The sequence below is a fragment of the Babylonia areolata genome, chromosome 6 (assembly GCF_041734735.1).
Source record: "Babylonia areolata isolate BAREFJ2019XMU chromosome 6, ASM4173473v1, whole genome shotgun sequence".
NCBI lineage: Eukaryota > Metazoa > Mollusca > Gastropoda > Neogastropoda > Buccinidae > Babylonia > Babylonia areolata.
In genome coordinates, this window is record NC_134881.1 from 36,538,410 (window position 1) to 36,553,998 (window position 15,589).

At 45.6% G+C, this 15,589-nt stretch overlaps 1 protein-coding gene across 1 annotated transcript in view; it reads left to right on the forward strand.

Moving 5' to 3' along the window:
* The window catches only part of LOC143283512 (uncharacterized), a 19,705-nt gene extending 4,393 nt beyond the window's left edge, over nt 1-15,312 (forward strand). Inside the window, exons 2-5 of the mRNA XM_076589756.1 lie at nt 7,638-8,312; nt 10,282-10,551; nt 12,445-12,712; nt 14,936-15,312. Coding sequence (XP_076445871.1) covers nt 7,651-8,312; nt 10,282-10,551; nt 12,445-12,712; nt 14,936-15,196 — 1,461 coding nt within the window. The 5' untranslated portion in view covers nt 7,638-7,650 and the 3' untranslated portion in view covers nt 15,197-15,312. The remainder of the gene's footprint in view (nt 1-7,637; nt 8,313-10,281; nt 10,552-12,444; nt 12,713-14,935) is intronic.
* The last annotated feature ends 277 nt before the right edge of the window (nt 15,313-15,589 follow it).

Below are 15,589 nucleotides of genomic sequence, written 5' to 3' on the forward strand. Positions count from 1 at the left end.
CCCTATTCCCTCTACCCCCTACCCCTCTACCCCTATTCCCTCTACTTCTCTACCCCCTATCCCCTCTACCCCCTATCCCGTCTACCCCCTATCCCCTCTACCCCCTATTCCCTCTACCCCCTATTCCCTCTACCCCCCATTTCCTATTCCCTCTACCCCCTATTCCCTCTACCCCCTATCCCCTCTACCCCCTATCCCCTCTACCCCCTATTCCCTCTACCCCCTATTCCCTCTACCCCCCCTTTTCCTATTCCCTCTACCCCCTATTCCATCTACCCCTTATTTCCTATTCCCTCTACCCCCTATTTCCTCTACCCCTTATTTCCTATTCCCTCTACCCCCTATTCCCTCTACCCCCTATTCCCTCTACCCCTTATTTCCTATTCCCTCTACCCCCTATTCCCTCTACCCTCTATTCCCTCTACCCCTTATTTCCTATTCCCTCTACCCCCTATTCCCTCTACCCCCTATCCCCTCTACCCCCTATCCCCTCTACCCCCTATTTCCTATCCCCTCTACCCCCTATCCCCTCTACCCCCTATCCCCTCTACCCCCTATTTCCTATCCCCTCTACCCCCTCTACCCCCTATTTCCTATCCCCTCTACCTCGTATTCCATCTACCCCCTATCCCCTTTACCCCCTATCCCCTCTACCCCTATTCACTCTACCCTCTATTCCCTCTACCCCCATTTCATCTATCCCCTATCCCCTCTACCCCCTATTCCATCTATCCCCTATTCCCTCTTCCCCCTATTTCCTATTCCCTCTATCCCCTATTCCTTCTACCCCCCCTATTCCATTCCCTATACCCCCTACTTCCTATACCCCCTATTCCCTCTACCCCCTATTTCCCATTCTCTATATCTCCTATTTCCTATATCTCTCTACCCCCTCTATCCCCTATTCCCTCTACCCCCTATTTCCCATTCTCTATATCTCCTATTTCCTATATCTCTCTACCCCCTCTATCCCCTATTCCCTCTACCCCCTATTTCCTACATCCCCCTATTCCCTAGTCCCTCTACCCCCTATTACCTATATCCCTCTATCCCCCTATCCCCTCGATCTCTGTTCCATCTATCTCTCTGTTCCCTCTGTCTCTCTGTCCCCTCTATCCCTATATACTGCAAAAGAGTAATACAGTCTGAACACTGTCAGTAGTTAACAGAATCTGAACAATTAGATTGGCACTGGTCAGTAGACAAAACTCTGCCTTTCAAAATAACGGACAGAAGTGACAAAATAACGCAATCAAAGCACTTTCAGGTTGTGGTCAATTGTGTTCAGCAGTGGGCATAGACCTATGGGGACATGGACTTCAGGAGTATTATTAAGAGAAGAAAAAAAAGCGATAATTCGTGTTCTTCTAAATATCTTGAAACCCATTGTGTTTTTTTACCTTAACAGATTATGATGAATGGATTCGAACAATCTCCAGATTGCCTTCTGCAACTCTTTCCTCTTCTTCTCACCATTTACAACACACACACACACACACACACACACACACACACACACACACACACATGCTAAACAAATGTAGAGCGGGGGTGTCGGGAGGGAGGCGGGGGGGGGGGGGGGGCGGGTACTTTGGTGTGTCAGAGGAGAGGGGGAACGCGAACAGCGATGAAGATGCTAATCTTGCTGTTGTATTTATGTTTTTATGACTCAAATTGATGTTGCTATGCCTGTAATTGATGCTCATATGCCTTGCTTGGTTGTGTGTTGTACAAATTATTATTATTTCACATTGACTTCACCACTAATATTTGATTGATATTCTGTACATGTGCGTTTACAATAAGAGTGCATGGGCGCCGGTGTGCACGCGCGCACGTGTATGTGTGTGTTTGAAATAGTGGAAAGTTGATTTTTTTTTTTTCGTATTTGCATAGCTACGGTTCAGATGAGTGTGGTTTTGTCATATATATGTTCTATGTTTAATTTTACCGTTTGCTTGTGATCTGTATCACAGACTTCGCCACACTTAATTTCTACACTGAGATAATAAAGCTACTCTGATTCTGATATGAACTGTTCTGCGCCTCGCTTCTTTGCCGTTAACCGCTAGTAAATACAAGACAAGACAAGACAAGACAAGACGTGTTTGTTTCATGGAACCCCTTGGGGGCGGGGGGAGGGGGTCATGAAAGTGTTACCATATTTTCTGTGACAAAAATTTAGCACAACCAGTGACAATGGCCATTCCAGCTGACTCTGACTGGTTAAAAGACGTACATATACAAGGACTGCTGATTGGTAAAAGACATACATATACAAGGACTGTTGATTGGTAAAAGACATACATATACAAGGACTGCTGATTGGTAAAAGACATACATATACAAGGACTGTTGATTGGTAAAAGACATACATATACAAGGACTTCTGATTGGTTAAAAGACATACATATACAAGGACTGTTGATTGGTAAAAGACATACATATACAAGGACTGTTGATTGGTAACCGACATACATATACAAGGACTGTCGATTGGTAACAGACATACATATACAAGGACTGTTGATTGGTAACAGACATACATATTCAAGGACTGCTGATTGGTAAATACAGACATACATATACAAGGACTGTTGATTGGTAAAAAACATACATATACAAGGACTGTTGATTGGTAAAAGACATACATATACAAGGACTGTTGATTGGTAAAAGACATACATACACAAGGACTGCTGATACGTAAATGACATACGTATACAAGGACTGTTCATTGGTAAAAGACATACATATACAAGGACTGTTCATTGGTAAAAGACATACATATACAAGGACTGCTGATTGGTAAAAGACATACATATACAAGGACTGTTCATTGGTAAAAGACATACATATACAAGGACTGCTGATTGGTAAAAGACATACATATACAAGGACTGCTGATTGGTAAAAGACATACATATACAAGGACTGTTGATTGGTAAAAGACATACATATACAAGGACTGTTGATTGGTAAAAGACATACATATACAAGGACTGCTGATTGGTAAAAGACATACATATACAAGGACTGCTGACTGGTAAAAGACATACATACAAGGACTGCTGATACGTAAAAGACATACATATACAAGGACTGCTGACTGGTAAAAGACATACATACAAGGACTGCTGATACGTAAAAGACATACATATACAAGGACTGCTGACTGGTAAAAGACATACATATACAAGGACTGTTGATTGGTAAAAGACATACATATACAAGGACTGCTGATTGGTAAAAGACATACATATACAAGGACTGTTCATTGGTAAAAGACATACATATACAAGGACTGTTCATTGGTAAAAGACATACATATACAAGGACTGTTCATTGGTAAAAGACATACATATACAAGAAATGCTGACTGGTAAAAGACATACATACAAGGACTGCTGATACGTAAAAGACATACATATAAGGACTTTTGATTGGTAAAAGACATACATACAAGGACTGCTGATACGTAAAAGACATACATATAAGGACTGTTGATAGGTAAAAGACTTACATATACAAGGACTTCTGATTGGTAAAAGACATACATATACAAGGACTGCTGATTGGTAAAAGACATACATATACAAGGACTACTGATTGGAAAAAGACTAACATATACACGGAATGCTGATACGTAAAAGACATACGTATACAAGGACTACTGACTGGTAACAGACATACATATACAAGGATTGTTCATTGGTAAAAGACATACATATACAAGGACTGTTGATTGGTAAAAGACATACATATACAAGGACTGCTGATTGGTAAAAGACATACATATACAAGGACTGCTGATTGGTAAAAGACATACGTATACAAGGACTACTGACTGGTAACAGACATACATATACAAGGACTGTTCATTGGTAAAAGACATACATATACTGGGGGTACTGGTCGGTTTAAAGACATGCACACACAAGGACCACCAGGCTGAGTCTCCGTTTTTGAAGGTCCAGAAATGGCTTCATGGTGTTCGCACTGGCGGAGTTCCATAGTGTTGATGCATAATCTGTTGTTGAAGACTAGATATGTGATTTTTTTTTTCTGTGAGTGAGTTCAGGGAAATGTTTGATTTTGGACAGTTGATATATTTTGTGGGCTGGCTTCTTGCAGAGGGAACACATGTGAGGATTACAAAAGACATTATTGTCCATAATGACCACCAGAACGTTATGATCACTGACCTGTTCAATATGTTCACTTTTTAAATTGGATGGAATGAAATCTGTTTAAAGCGTTTTGCCTCTGTTGTTTTTGTGTGCGTTTTGTTTTTAGAGTGAGTGAACAGACATGTATTTGAGTTCGGTCCTTCAAACGAGAGTTGTTTTTTGTTGTTGTTTGTTTGTTTGTTTGTTGTTGTTGTTTTTTGTTTTGTTTTGTTTTGTTTTGTTTTTGTTTTTTTTAAGAACGTTAATGTCCATAGAGATGTATGGATTGTTAGCACAGGGATTTGACGCGGAAAGGCATGTCATTTATGTATGTTGAGAACAGTAAAGAGCACGCGCGAGCGCGTGTTTGTGCGTGTGCTGTTTCGTTTGTGCGTGCGTGCGTGTGTGTGAGTGTCTGTATGCCTTCATGTGTGTGTGCGTGCGTGCGTGCGTGTGTGCGTGCGTGCGTGCGCCGTGTGTGTGTGCTTTCATGTATGTGTGTGTATGTTTGTATATGTACGCGCGCGCGCGCGTGTGTGTGTGTGTGCACACAGGTCCATAACGTTAGCGCTGTTGGAGGCTCTGCTGATGACCTGAAGCAGTGCTCTGCACGCCTGGCTGGGCAGACCAGCAACCTGTGCGGATTATCTCCACGGCTGACTGACCACGGACAAAGCACTGGGATTAGGGTGCGGCGGAGCGGAGAGAGACTGCTGTCTGTAGCGTGCAGTTGTGTCGGAGGTGGGGGTGCGTGTGCGAGTGTATGTTGGGGAGGGTGTGGGGGGCACTGTAGGGATGGGGGTGGTGGTGGTGATGGTAGTGGTGGTGATTGTGGTGGAGGGGTTGGTGTGTGTGATCGCTCGCACTCACCTTACACGGCCTACATGTGTCGCTCTGACAGACGCGCGAACAGACACACACACACACACACACACACACACACACACACACACACACACCGCTAAAAACAAATCCTCTCCCTCCCTCCCCCTGTTTTTTTTTGTTTGTTTTTTGTTGTTGTTGTTTTGTTTGTTTGTTTTTTTTGGGGGGGTTGTTGTTTTTTGTTTGTTGTTGTTTTTGTTGTTGTTGTTGTTGGTCTAATATCACTCTTAGTTAACCGACGTTAAGTCGATGAACAACACGCGCGCGCGCATACACACATACGGACGCGTACACATTCATGCAAACACCTGCACACGTACTCCGCCCAGACCTTAGAAATGGTACCACACGATTCGTATAAAATTAGACCTGTTCGGATATCGCACACGTTTATGAGCTTGTGTGTCTGTGTATCTGTGCGTTCGCATGCGCGTCTGAGCGCAGACAGCAGCACGTCATGAACAAGAACTGACGTCACATAGTTCTTACTCTCGTGGAAAACCTGACAGCTTACCAAAAGGGGACTGGCACGGGGCAGTAACCATATCCGTGGAGCAGTAACTTAAGACAACGGCTTGAGAGCTGGTGACGTCTGGTGATAACAATGCTGATAACACCTGCCGCTCCGTGCACCCTTCTTCTTCTTCTCCTTCTTCTTTTGCACCCTTCTCCTTCTTCCATCTTCGTCTTCTTCTTCCTGTTTTTGTTGATCTTCTTCTTCTCCTTCTTCTTTTGCACCCTTTTCCTTCTTCCATCTTCGTCTTCTTCTTCCTGTTTTTGTTGATCTTCTTCTTCTTCTCCTTCTTTTGCACCCTTCTCCTTCTTCCATCTTCGTCTTCTTCCTGTTTTTGTTGATCTTCTTCTTTTTCTCCTTTTGCACCCTTCTCCTTCTTCCATCTTCGTCTTCTTCTTCCTGTTTTTGTTGATCTTCTTCTTCTCCTTCTTCTTTTGCACCCTTTTCCTTCTTCCATCTTCTTCTTCTTCTCTTCCTTGTTTTGCACCCTTCTCCTCCTCATCCTCCTTCTTCTTCCTTCGGCTTCTTCTTCTTCCTGTTTTTGTTGATCATCATCATCGTCTTCTTCTTCTTCTTCTTCTCCTCCTCTTCCTCCATGTTTTGCACCCTTCTCTTCCTCATCCTCTTTCTTCTTCCTTCGGCTTCTTTTTTCTGTTGTTGCTGTTGCTGTTGTTGTTGTTGTTCTTCTTCTTTTCCCCTGTTTTGTTTTGTTGATGATGACGACGGATGTTCTTGTTTATTGTTGTTGCTCTTGCTGCTGCTGCTCTTCATAATGGTAATAGTAATGATAATGTACATTCATAATTATATCGCACTTTCTCTCTCTAAGAGCTCAGAGCGCTTTACATGAAAGAAAAATATTACAAATTACATGGATCATTCATGACCACCCTTTCTCAATCCCCCCCTAGCCCTCCCCCCCCCAAACCCCCCAAACACACACACACTCTCTCTCTCTCTCTCCCTTTCCAACTTTTCATACATACAAAGTGATCTTCTTCTTCTGCTGCTGCGGTCGTGAGTTACAACTCTCACGTTCACTCGCACATACGAGTGGGTTTTGTTGTTGTTGTTGTTGTTGTTGTTGTTGTTGTTGTTTTTTTTCTTCTTTTTTAATTTTTTTTACGCGTGACCGTTTTTACTTTGTTAAGAAGACAGCCATACTCCGTTTCCGAAGAAGTGCCGTCTGGGTACCCGTATAGTTTTGTTTCCATAGTCCATGGAACGCTGACATGGATTACAGAAATCTTTATCGTGTGTATTTCAACACCTGCATGTGTGTACACACCAAGGAGGTTCAGACACCTGACGGTATGTACCTCTTGCTGACCTGGGAGATTGGACACACACAAAAAAAGAATTCACCCGTAACCCGCCAGGCGTCGCGCGACCTAGAATTGAACTCAGGTCCCTCAGAATCAGAGTCCAAACCTTTTACCACTCGGCTGGTGCGCCCGTCATGAAAACGGGGTAGGGGGTGGGGTGTCGGGTTGGGCTTTGTGTTGGAAGCGTAATGACTGTACCAGTGTCATGTTGCAGTTTGATGATCAGTCACATTCGCAAGTGTGCAATGACATGTACGTGTTTGTCCATCTCTCTCTCTCTCTCTCTCTTTCTCATGCATACTTCAAAAGACGCACGAACGCACGCACGCACGCACACACACACACACACACACACACACAATCAGGCACAGAGACACGGACACACACACACACTCTCTCTCTCCCTTACACACACACACACACACACACACATCGTCCATTGCTAATCGATGGTATCAAGACACATTGCGTAAGTGCGTGTGTGTGTTTGTGTGTGTGTGTGTGTGTGTGTGTGTGTGTGTGTACGCTCGCTCGTTTGTGTGTGTGTGTGTGACGCAATGTGTCTTGATACCATCGGTTGGCAATGGACGACGTGTGTGTGTGTGTGTGTGTGTGTGTGTGTGTGTGTGTGTGTGTGTGTGTGTGTGCGCGCGCGCGCGCGCGCGCGCAAGGCGTGTTTTTTGCGTGCGTATGTGTGTGGGAGTGTAGTGACCCCTTAACCAGGGCGCTGTGTCCTTTGCAACAAAGGGGCCCGTCACCAATGACAGCCACCCTGCACCACCACCACCACCACCACCCCTCACACCCTGCCGAGGACGACTCGCCCTTGCTCCCTTCCCCCGGGGCGGGGTCGCCTTACCCCGTCATGACCTACGACGACGACCTGCTCAAGATGACGCCGGCGGGCACGCCGGATCCCGGGCCGGAGTTGGACCCGCCCTACCGCTGCCCAGTGTCCACCCCGGCCAACTTCGTGCGCCCGTCGCCGCGGGTTCGTCGCAGCAAGCCGATGCCGGTCAGCCTGGAGATCAACCTGACGCCCCGCTCCCCGGGCAAGAGGTCGGCGGGAGGAAAGCCGCCCCGCCCCGCCGCCGCCATGACACATCGCTCCCCCAACGCGGGGATCAGCAGAATGACGCTCAACGGAGGAGGGGGAGGGGAAGGTGGTGGAGGAGGAGGAGGAGGGGGCGGGGGAGTGCCCATCGGAGGCACGAGGACAGGAGGAGGGGGGCCAGGGGGTCTAGGGAGGGCTGTTGGGGTGGGGGGAGTGGGGACAGCAGGGGCGCTGAACTCTCGCGCCCTTTCCTACTACTACGTGGACCGGGGAGAGGAGAGGAGGGAGGAGGCGGAGATGAACACCTTCTGGCTGAGGGCTCTGTGCGCCCAGCCCGTCACCGAGATCCTCGACAAGTACAAGAGGAGGTGTGTCTTCCTGTCTCTCTGTGCTTTGCTCCTCCTGTCTGTCCCTCGTTATTCTCTCTGTCTGCTTGCCAGTTGGGGGTTGTCGTTTGTTACTGCGTGACGTTTGGGTGTGGACTGTCACCTGGTATGTGTGGTCAGAAAATGGTGTGTTGACTCTCACCTGGTTGTCTGGGGTGGATTTCGCCTCGTTAAAGATTTCTTAGACTGGAACAAGTGAAACAAGAGAGGCAAGGCCTTCAAGACTCACTTGTGATAAATTAAGTCCCCTAGCATTAATTACAGAGTAATTTCCCTTTTTTACTATCAGCACCAAAACGTTTGCAAAATAAATAAAAATTCCATGCTTAGCAAAAGAAGGTCCTGTTTGAACAAAAAATGATAATAATGACTCCTCTTGTTGTTGTGTCAGAATAAGAGGTCAAAGTGCCAAGTTTAGAGAATACAAAAAATATAAATATAACAGTAAATGCAGTTTGCATATAATTAGGCTTCTTTTTTAAAATTTTTTTTTGGTGCCCATCCCAGAGGTGCAATATTGTTTTAAACAAGATGACTGGAAAGAACTGAATTTTTCCTATTTTTATGCCTAATTTGGTGTCAACTGACAAAGTATTTGCAGAGAAAATGTCAATGTTAAAGTTTACCACACACACACACACACACACACACACACACACACACACACAACCGAACACCGGGTTAAAACATAGACTCACTTTGTTTACACAATAGTCTGTTCCAGAACTGGAATGGACAATAAAACCACATGTCAAAGTGATAACAAAGAGACGAAATTAACCATGTACGTCTACAACTCCAACGTGTTACTTTTCAGACATTAGGCCATTGGAAATTTGTCAAGTGGGTGGAAAGTTCCCTTGAGAAAAAAAGAAAAGAAAAAAAAAGAAAGGAAAAAAAGATTGTGTTGGACTTCCGTTTTATTTCTTGGTCCTCTTGTGATTATGTTCTGTGATTATTTCCCTTTGACCAATACTTGTATACATATCAACACATAGCAATGCTGAAATTACCTGACAAGATTTATGTTCGTTGTCATGTGTTGTTTTATATGTACTTCATTCTACAGTTGTACATTAGTGTAGCAGTTGCGTCAACACTTTTTACTGTTATAAAGTATATGGGGAAAAAAATGTCATTGTCATTTTCTCTGTGTGTTCTGTGCGTCTCTCTGTCTTTGGCTCTATCTCCGTCTGTCTGTCTGTCTGTCTGTCTCTCTTCATTCGTTTATTATGTTTTGTAATGCAATGAAAGTATGTTGACGTATTCAACCAACCAGTGTATAATCCAGCTGCTTGGCTGTTTCGATCAGAGTATTTATGGTGTTTGTTGTTTGTTTGTTTTTGTTTTTTTTGTTGTTGTTGTTTTTTCTTTGTTTGTTTTTTCTTCTTTATAAATGTCCATTAAGATGCTATTGTTGTTGTAAAATGTCAACCTATCAAAATGGGAAAAAAAAATGTTGACGTATTCACCCATGTCATAAGGACCTCATGACCAGTGACATTAAAGTGTCAAAGGCTCTCTCTCTCTCTTTCAGTGTTCAGACCTCATGACCAGTGACATTAAAGTGTCAAAGGCTCTCTCTCTCTCTTTCAGTGTTCAGACCTCATGACCAGTGACATTGAAGTGTCAAAGGCTCTCTCTCTCTTTCAGTGTTCAGACCTCATGACCAGTGACATTAAAGTGTTAAAGGCTCTCTCTCTCTTTCAGTGTTCAGTGTTCTCTCTCTCATTGCCTCTCCTGTGCAAGCCACCATGTGGTTGTTGGGGAAATGCCCACCAATTCATTCTTGTTAACCCTGAGCAGTGCGTTAGGTCTGTGCGTAGATCAGGCATGTGCTCCCCAACCCTCGGAACTGAAACTAACCCTCAACCTTACCCCCTCAACCCTCTCCAACCCTCACCCCCACACCCCCACCCTCTCCCCTTTCCCACTTCCTTCCATGCACCAGATCGGACCTACGCCGAACTCGTCTGCTGTGGAGCAGGACGTACACTACGCCAGGGGAACGCTCCTTGCTACGCGCCTGGGAGCGTAATGGTCCCCTCAACGCACTGCGGGCTGCCAGCCAGACAGTGGGAGTCCCGAGGACAGGGGGAGCCCGGGCTGCCCCCGACTCCCAGCCGAGGTCGTGGAGAGGGGGCACGCGCAGCAAGAGGGCTTCTTCCGGTTCCGGTTCACCGTCGGCCATGCCTCGCCATCAGAGTGAACCTTTTGACAGGTGTGTGTGTGTGTGTGTGTGTGTGTATTTTATTGCATGCATTATTGTTGTTGTTGTTTGTACTCATTCGTTTCAATGAAAGCAGGACCTTATAGCTGAATTATTTCCCCTTTGATGAAAGTCTACGTAAGTCCATCGGTCCGCAAACAAATAAGTCAAGCATCTGTTATTGCTATTTTACGAGGGGTAAGGAATAAGCACAAATGCTTATCTACATTCTTTCCTCTGGGCAAAACTAGACAACACACACACGTACACACCAGGAAATACATGCATATAAAGCAACAATAAAAAAGATAAACAAATAAATAACAATAAAGTCTCATCATCATCATCATTATCATCATCATCATCATCCTACGAAATAGTGTCAGGATACGCATTACATAATTGTATTCATTTATAAGTTTATATGCATAGTACAAAAACATGAATGAATAATGTTGTGGTGAGGTAGAGAGGCAGCAAGAACGAAGGGAGGAAATCGAAGAAAAAGAAGAACGACTGGGCGGAGAAACAGAGAGACAGACTGACAAACGCAGAGATTGATGAGGACAGAGAGGCGTAAACACAATGATGACAATCCACGAAATTGTGGATTATGTTTTCATAATAACGTAAGCACATTTACAGATCTATCATGAGATATGCACGGTATGTTTTTTTAAAATATAGGGATGCTTTTTTTTTTCACTTTAATAAATTGAAAACATTTCATTCCGTAAGCAACACCTTGAGTTAGTAAGACTGGATAACTGGATAGATCAATCGTTGGAAGCGGTACCTACATTTTGTGGACATGACGGTAAGTTGAAGCACAGGCGAAGCAAAACGAGACACTGTGATACCAAACAGAAATATTGCCTCAATATAACTAAGGTGAGTGGCAACAGAAATATTGCCTCAATATAACTAAGGTGAGTGGCAACAGAAATATTGCCTCAATATAACTAGGTTTAGTGGTTACTGGAAGAATATCCAGAACTCTGTAATCTGATGAATTTAGTGATGAGGATTTTAGAAGAATTAGTTTAGTGCTCACCTATGGAGACTCAAAAGAGGTTTCAGAGTGTTTTCACCACCTGAATTCCATAGTGTTGAAGCGTAATTAAATGTGAGATTCGGCATAAGTATTGAAAAATATCTTGCGATTATGGAAATTCAAAGGTGTTTTATTTTACATTGTTGAAATACTTTTGGATACTTTGTTTTGAACAATAACGAAATGTGACGTGACCACGATACTTATTGTCAAGTGTAACCCAAGAATCTTACGGTGTTAACTTCTTCGATCATCTCGCCATTGACGTGGATCAGCGAGCAGTTTTCAGGCAGATTTTGACGCTTGCTTGTTGTAACTATCAAGTATTTGGTTTTCTTCGGGTGGAGACTCATGTGGCTAAATTCAGACAATTTGGTCAATTTGTCAGTGCTTTCCTGCAGAGATGATGTTATATTACATAACTTAGACTTTCTGACATGTATAGTTGTATCATAAGCAAACAATTTGCATGGTGCCTGTAAAGATAAGGGTAAGTCGTTTATATACACAGAAAATAAAACTGATTAAAAAAAACATAACCTTGAAGTACATCGTAATTTATGGACAATAGTGCGATTTCTGATCTGTTCGCTGATATGATTTATTTTCTGTCAGAGAGAAATGATGAAATGAGTTCTAAAGTATTGACAGATAAACCATAAATCTTTCATTTTCGTAAAAGAAGAGAATGATCAATAATATGCCTTAGAGAGAGAGAGACAGACAGACAGACAGACAGAAGACTCTTGATGTTGCTTGACTCTTTTCTCCCTCCCTCCTCCAATCCACCACCACCACCACTTTCCTCCTCGAGCCGCTACGTCCTTCCCTCCATGCTTTTGACGTCACAGGTCACGTGGGTACCCGTCGGATGAAGGCGAGGACGAGACAGAAGACGAAGACGACGCTGGCGTGGGAAGCTCCACGGTCTCTGCTGACGTCACCGACAGTTCGCCTCGCTCCTCTCGCTACCGACAGTCCCCCCGCCAGAGGAGCCCCGCCGACAGTGGGTACAGAAAGCACGGCCAGCTGCAGCCGTCTCCTGAGGGGCAGAGGGGGCCCAGCGGTACTGCCGTCCACCCCGTGGAACCCGCGTACCACCTCTCTGAGCACTTCCAGGTAACCGCCCTCATAATGCCCCTTCAGTTTACAAACTCATCTTTCATAGTCAAAAGTTCATTTTATATTCATTCGAAAGGTTGTGTCGAGCCATTTCATGCGCGAACAATCTGATGTACATCAGTTCTGGAATCATTTACAAATATACCATTGAACACCTAGCAACAAACTCTAGTGTCCCCATCCAGCGAGTAGCGATTTGTTTGACCCACCGCAGTGTCGTCACTGCAGATAGTGTGATGTGACCTGCACAAATAGTGTGACAAGTATCCGCATTGATCAGTTTTGACAGGTGTCGACCAGGCCATCACACACACCCTGTGTGTGTGCACATGGCCCATCGATGTCATTGTCACTGCACTAACTTCTTTTTCTCCTTCTGTTAACGAATGAAATTAAAACAATCGAAAACCTTTTGTGACTCGCCTCTATATATCCCTGGCCTGCATGTGGATCCTTTAATTCTTTCATCCTTTTATACATTTGAATCCCTCCGTCACAACTCAGAACCCCACCCCTAACCACCCTGTTAACTTAGTTTTTACCTTTGACACATATGGCGCTGCAAGCTGGATGTTTGGGGCAACAGGCATTGACAGTCACATAAGTTTAGGACAGGAGAGGAATACAGTGCAACCAACTCCATGAATACGTAACGTTTCCCCATTAACACGGTCCCGCCCGACGTCCTACCCAAACTCCCGATGCGATCCGGTGAGGAAACGGGCAGAGAAGCCGATGACTTCATTCAGGGGGCCAGGCTCATCCTCCATCTGCACCCCTGGATGATGCAGCAGCCTCTCTCTGGCTGATCTCCCTTTCCAGCCAGGTTCGCCAGGAAATAGGACAGACGTGGACACCCCAGCAAACTCCGCCCTCAGCTATGTCATCCATCCACCACCGCACTTGGCACAGGATCTTCCAGCAGGCTGCAGATATGCTCTGACCCCAGGTGTCCTGGCCTGGCATGTACAGAGAGCTGGAGCAACACCTTTCCAGTGGTCAGTCCTGCAGCAAGCCCACCCAGCATGCCTGCATTCAGACCATGTCTGCACCTGAAACCAGCCTGTCTCAGTCTGCTCCTGTCAGTCTTTGGTGGGGTGCAGATCGGTCCCATTATCTGTCGCAAAACCATGCAGACAGTACAGACACCGATGTAGACAGACCAACACAGTACCTGATGCAGTGTGCCCACAGGTGACACCCCCATCTACAGCGAGACACAGACAGCAGAGGGGCAGTCAACAACCACCACCTGCTGTCACATCAACTGACCTGGCCTCACTGCACCATCACGACAACAAGGTGTCAGACTCCGACACTGACACTGACACTGGGGGGTGGCTGGCGAGGCCGTGGCCAAGACCCAGGGCCTCAGTCATACAGGCTGTGCCAGAGCAGCCCCCACTACCACCAGCTCTTGCACCAAGACAGTCCGCACGACGTGACCTCCGCAGCACTATAATAGCTTTAATGTGGGACCAGTGAAGAAATGTTTTGCAGCACGAACGTTATGATGTATCATTCATTTGTTTTCAGTCTATACTTGCCTAACCTGTGACCCGCTTTGTCAAACAGCTGTAGCAATACCAACTGTTTTCATGCAGATATATCTGCAAAATTCATGTTATATTTTTTTTCAGTTTCTATTCTTTTCTTTCTTTTGATTTTGATTGATCACCCCACAATATTTTCATATGATCGAAAGATATCAAACTACAAAAACGGTTTTTACTCTGTGTGTGTGTGTGTGTGTGTGTGTGTGTGTGTGTGTGTGTTCGAGCTGTACTGTTGTTACAAGTTTTCCTGTTAGTTCGTGCTCAAATCTTTGTTCTTTTGCGGCGGAACGGCGGAGAAGAGTGGAAGAGAGAAAGCAATAATCAGAAAGTAGGAATGGTGGTGGTAGCAGTAATACACGTTTTCTTAGTGAGGAGTCTTTTTTTTTTTTTTCTTCTTTTTTTTTTTTTTTTTTTTTCAGTTCGCTTCAGTCCCTGTCTTGGACGAGGATGGGTGTAAAGAATAATAATAATAATAAAAACTTTTACTTTCAGAATCAGAACCAGAATACCTCTATTATTGCAGTGAGAGAACTGGCTTTTATTATCTTATACCCTCGTTAACAAACAACCAAAACAAAACAAAAAAAACAACAACAAACAAACAAAAGATGTGCCTTGTTGCACCCCCTCGACAGTTTCCAATTTGGTCACGTGATTTCTGCAGGTGTCGCTGCCCAGTGTGAGCGAGGGGTGGAGGGGCAGGCGGGAAATGCAGGCCACCCCCACGTCCTTCTCACCCCCCCGGGACCGGAGACACCCACCGCTGGGGGAGCTGTCTGCCGTGACCTCGCAATCAGGGAGCGAGGTCTGGCCGAAGGAGTGGGGGGCGGCGTCCAGTCCGGCCAGCAGCAGCCTTCCCCCCGAGACACCCCGCGCCCAACCCCACCCCCCGCGCCCCACCCTGCCCGCCATTGGCCGGCCCTGACGTGATGCGCTGCTGGGAAGGGTCTGACGTGACGTGACAAGTAGGGGCAAGGGGTGTTACGTGAAGAGATGTGACGTGGAGGGGAGGGGTGTTACGTGACGTGACGTGGAGGGGAGAGGAGGGAAGGGGTGTTACGTGACGTGACATGTTGGGGGAGGGGTGTTACGTCACGAGACATGTGGGGGGTGGGGGGGGGGTTACGTGACGTGACATGTAGGGGGAGGGGTGTTACGTGACGAGACATGTAGGGGGAGGGGTGTTACGTGACGAGACGTGACGTAGAGGGGAGGGGTGTTACGTGACGTGACATGTTGGTGAGGGGTCTGACGTGACGTGTAGGGGAAGAGTCTGACGTGCTGTGGCGTGTAGCGGGAGGGGAGGGGTATGACGTGA